Source organism: Nicotiana tabacum, chromosome 15 (genome assembly GCF_000715075.1).
Source record: "Nicotiana tabacum cultivar K326 chromosome 15, ASM71507v2, whole genome shotgun sequence".
In the NCBI taxonomy this organism is placed as follows: domain Eukaryota; kingdom Viridiplantae; phylum Streptophyta; class Magnoliopsida; order Solanales; family Solanaceae; genus Nicotiana; species Nicotiana tabacum.
The window spans coordinates 48,965,368-48,970,350 of NC_134094.1; the positions used below are offsets into that span (position 1 = coordinate 48,965,368).

The 4,983-nt window shown below is 32.0% G+C and overlaps 1 protein-coding gene across 1 annotated transcript; it reads right to left on the reverse strand.

Moving 5' to 3' along the window:
• Positions 1-1,006: 1,006 nt before the first annotated feature.
• LOC107774248 (large ribosomal subunit protein eL18y) lies at positions 1,007-4,100 on the reverse strand. Its single transcript, XM_016593744.2, has 5 exons — positions 3,961-4,100; positions 3,790-3,879; positions 3,097-3,225; positions 2,810-2,992; positions 1,007-1,340 (listed from the first exon to the last, which is right to left on the reverse strand). Exons 1-5 carry the CDS (start codon positions 3,961-3,963, stop codon positions 1,182-1,184), a joined length of 564 nt encoding a protein of 187 aa, XP_016449230.1. The 5' UTR covers positions 3,964-4,100; the 3' UTR covers positions 1,007-1,181.
• Positions 4,101-4,983: the final 883 nt, after the last annotated feature.

The window sequence follows — 4,983 nt, forward strand, 5'->3', positions numbered from 1 at the left end:
AGATGAAGTACTTTTCTTTTTAGTCTGTTCCAAAATAAATGACACATTTCTAAATTTGGAAATAATTCAACTTTAAACTCTTCATTTTACCCATTTTATCCTTAATGAGAAGCTTTTATTACCACACAAATGGCATGACCCCACAAAGCTTTTACCCCCTTAAACTTTTAAGACCACAAATTTTAGAAGTCTCTTCTTTTTTTTAAATTTCGTGCCGAGTCAAACTACCTCATCTAAATTGAAACGGGTTTAATTGAACCTTTACTTATAGTGCAACATTAGCGTATGGCTGGATCTTAAATAATAGGCCAGGGAATGACGTAATGGAGGAATGAGGGTTTTAATTTAGAAAAGACATTTTAGGAATAAAATTATAAAATTATTAGTCAAACTAAAAGCGATTAAAAGCTAAACAAAGTTGGTATGACCAACTTATATATAACTCATGAATTATTTTAACATATAAGCACTTTGATATTTGACAAATGCGTAGATAAATGATGAAAGTGATTATAAGTTAATTTGACCACGTTATAAAATTACCCAAACACCCTCATATTATACCAAAATTTCAACACTTAGTGCCTAGCAATTACTTTATTACATCAGCTAAGCCCAACGGACTGTTCGATGGCTATGTTTCTTAGAAAGTCTTCCCAGATATTTTCTGGTGTTGAGAACTTAAAATCTGCCACAAAATTCTGAATCGTCCACTTATTCCACAAAACCATGAATATAACAAGATGAAGCTGAATCCATCCAAATGCAGCAAAAACAATGAGATTTTGGTTTCTGATTTTCATAAAGTAACAAACTCACAAAGCTACATTGACAACAACAAACCCAATGAGTTCCCAAGAATGGGGTATGGGGGAGGGAAAGATGTACGCAGCCTTACCCCAACACTGGAAGGATGAAAAGAAGTAATGGCAACAAGTAGGAACAACAAGATAAAAAAGACCAAAGCGAAGAAAGCAGTTAAACTTTAGGTTGTAATAGCAATCTATGAATAAAAAGATATCATACTAACACTATATTGAATTTTGAAAAAATTAATTTCAAGTTGATATTCAAATATTCTAAACAAAATTTGAAAAAGCATAACCAACTAAACAAGTGCATTGTAGTCTCCAAAACTTGTATACAATGATAGAAACAAACCTAAGATAATGGAATTCAACTTAAACCTTGTAACCCCTGCTCTTTCTTCTTCCTCTGGCCCTCTCAAACTTCCTTCCCTTGGAACGCACATACGGTTTCGTGTGGCTGTGTGGAACTCCAGGAGCTGGACCAAAGTGCCTCACTGCTTCACGAGCATTCTTAGGGCCTCTTAGAAGAACCTGCAAATTGATATATAAATATTTACAAGATCTTTTAGTTGGAGTTCAGACACTTACGTTGGAAGTGCAACAGATGACATTGAGCAAATACTGTTATGAATGGAACTGCAGCCATATAATATGGAAACAAAAGGATTCTTCAGCAAGCATGGCAGAGATCTCGGCTCCCAATTAGCAATTATACACAAGTGAAATCTCCAATTCTAGGTTAAGATAATTAGAGAAATGTACAAACATAACCATTGTTCTTTTAACTTATTAAACTCTATATATGCCTTGGGGATTTAATTACAATGTTTAACCGTTGTTATTACCAAAAAAATCAATGACTATGTTCATTCATGTAAATAACCCATGCTACCTAATACTCCAAAAAATGCCAATATCAGTTTTTTCCCTATAGGCAGCTCCCCCAGAGTCAAGACACTGCCATTAAAAAATTTCCTAGCAAATGTTCAAACAGGAGAATACACAGTGTTTTACAAAACAAGAGACACTCTTTAAGAATTTTTAATTAGCCGAATAATGTGATAGTTAAACCTATATTTAGAACATTCAGTTTATTCAAATCTAAAATCTACTAAAAGGGAAACTTGAATCAAATAGAGCACCCCTCCATTTCCGAAACTATAATAAAACAGGTAAACTACCCTGATTCCTGAATACATATATTTTTATCTTTATTTTTGAACCCTGATTCCTAATTATATAACTTTTAAGTAACACTTTTCCGTTTTTATATATGAATAATTATATAGCATCTTCTTCCAATGTTTCAAAAGTTGTGGAAAATTCATCCTCCTATAAGCCAGTGATCCGAAAGGAAAAGGGAGGATTAGAATAAGAAAGTAATATTAATTGAATTAATGTAATCCTATAGCATTCAAGCACAACTCCATGGATTCTTATGGGAAAAGGCTCAAGCAGATACAATCTTCTTTGGTTTTGTGTACGCACAGATAAAATCTTAGGAATCATAAGAAGGCTCTCAAGAAGAACTATGTGCAACCAATGAAGAGCTAAAGGAAACTAACATGAGTGGAAGCTCAGGCAGCAAGATGAAGACCATTCAAAGAAAAGCTGACATATAAATACTAAGCATCGACAGTGTCCAATTTCTATCATAAACATGTTAAATCACATTTGAAGAATGCGAAACAAGAATTTATGCTTTTTTCAATACCAATTCAGGCCTCCAACACCACAACCATATTGCATTCTACTGACTAATTTGAATACAGCAATTCAAGATAGTGTTCTTTTATCTCGTAGACTACCATATCAACTTCTTTCCTACAAAATAAGACTTCATTACTAAAATATGAAACCAAATGGCTACAGCGACCTATACGCAAAATAAATGGCAGCAAACAGACAACACATCCAAGGTTTCAAAAAATCTCACGGAACTACCACGTTAAAGGGCAATAAATTAAGTAACAGAGTGGTAAAGGGGTGTGATTGATTACCGTGTTTTGACCAAGTGGAGCTCTAAGAGCCAGCTGATCAAATGTCAAACACTCACCACCAGCTTTCTCAATCCTTGCCCTTGCAGTCTTTGTGAATCTCAAAGCACATACCATCAATGTTGGAACTTCATAGGCCCTAACATCATCGGTAACAGAGCCCACAATCACAGCAATCTTATCCTCCTAAAATCACATTTAAAAAATCAGCTAAAGCAAAGAAAGACAAACAAATGAACCTATACATCTGCAATAAAATGCATCCAATAATGGAAAGAGGAAAGATATACCTTTCCTTTGGTATAAGATATCAACCTCGAGAGTGAAAGGGGAGGTTTATTGGTTTTGCTCATAAAGAGCCGCTTAAGAATCACTGTGTTGAACTTGCTTCCCGTCCTCCGCACCAAAAATCGGTATAGCTGTACAAATGTCAAACAAAAGACTGCACTAATCAAACATTTGAACTACTGAATAGAGTGAATAGTTCACTTTGCAATGTTTGATTACTATAAACTATTTTCACCAAAAGGGTTAGAATGACTTCCTTTTCTAATGGGCAATAGTCATTTTTCATTCCCAAATAGCACATCCCTTATTCCATTTTGTTTCAACCAACACGAGACACTATTTTCAATCTTTACCAATACCCTATTTTATATGCACTGAATTTTTATATTATCAATGTAACTTAACTTGTTATAATAGTTTACTTACCATTATTAAAGATTACAAATTAATGCTATTAAATAGAGTTACTTGCAATTTAACTTTTTAAGTGACCTGACCTGATCGTGTCAACATTATGATTATCATGTCAATTATTTTTATAGCCAAGCAAACACACTAGATCATGATGGTAACAACAATTTTCACAGGAAACAATTTGTATGAAAAACATTTTCCTCCGTACCAAACACATCCTACATGGCAACAGCACTAATATTAGAATACTAAGAAAAATAAGGAGTGGGAGGAAGTTTCACCTTGACGAGGAGTTTCAAGTAAACATCATCAGACTTAGGTGCTGTGCGCTTTGTCTTCTTGTTCTTACCTCCAGCCTTCAGATCGATACCCTGCTCACAACATAATTCACACACATTTTACACATATTATGTTAGAAAGAAAATGGACACCAAGGCAGAACAAGGAAGTACCATTGCTTCTATTGGGGTGTTTGAGCTGTGATTCTAGGGTTCGGCGCCTCTCACTCAATATAATATGAAAAATAGCGCGCTAGGGTTTTTTAGAGGGGATTTTACTACTGAAGCTACGGTGCTGGTGAGGTCTATGACAAATTCATGCACCTTTTCTTGGCTCGGGATTCTCTTTTGTAATAATTTATATCTATATCAATATCTATATTAACGTAATAAAATTTACATTATGATTAAATCAAGTGGCGAGCTACTATAGCACTTGGCATTTTAGTCAAATATTTATAATAATATTTAATTTAAATTGAAAGATAAATTTTTTTTGAATTTAAATAGAAAGATAGTAAATAAGATTCTTTTGAATCTAAATGGAAAGAGTGAATATTTTTCTAAAGATACAACCTACTGCTCAATCTTAATTAATAAGATTTTTTTAAAAAAATATTGAATTGAGAGATAAAAATAACACCTTTATCATAACTAATTATAAAGATAAAGATGGAAGTATTATCAACACATACTACTAATACACCTACTACTATTTTTATTCTAAACAACAATAATAATAATTCACATATCTTCTGTCTATTTATTTGTTTAACCAAATCAATTCAAATCTTATCCAAGATTTTAAATTGAAAAAAATAAAATAAATCAAATCTCATCCAAGCTTTTTAATAGGCAAAAAAAAACTCCAAGGACGAAAAACATACCTTGAGATTTTGGTGAAGTATAAAGTATGAATATATGCATTTCTATTTTTATAATCTACTGTTGTATTAAATACTAAATGAAATGATTATATAAAAAGAATTTATTATAGGAAAAATAATATAAAAAAAAGAGGAATAGAGATAGTGTCATAAATTTTATACTTTGAATTAAGTTAAAAAATAAAATAAAGATATTACATAAATAATACTAAAAATATTAATGATAAATTTAAGCATATTAATCTGAGCAGTAGAATAAAAGGATAAAAGTAAATGAAATTTTATTACAAGAAAAAAAATAAATTCATCT

What these genes read in the sequence shown, in the direction of transcription:
- LOC107774248 (XM_016593744.2), bottom strand. An exon ending in ACTTGAAACTCCTCGTCAAG is followed by an intron (nt 3,226 to 3,789) that starts GTGAAACTTCCT and finishes ACATTTGTACAG; the next exon opens with CTATACCGATTTTTGGTGCG. An exon ending in CTCCACTTGGTCAAAACACG is followed by an intron (nt 1,341 to 2,809) that starts GTAATCAATCAC and finishes ATCAATTTGCAG; the next exon opens with GTTCTTCTAAGAGGCCCTAA.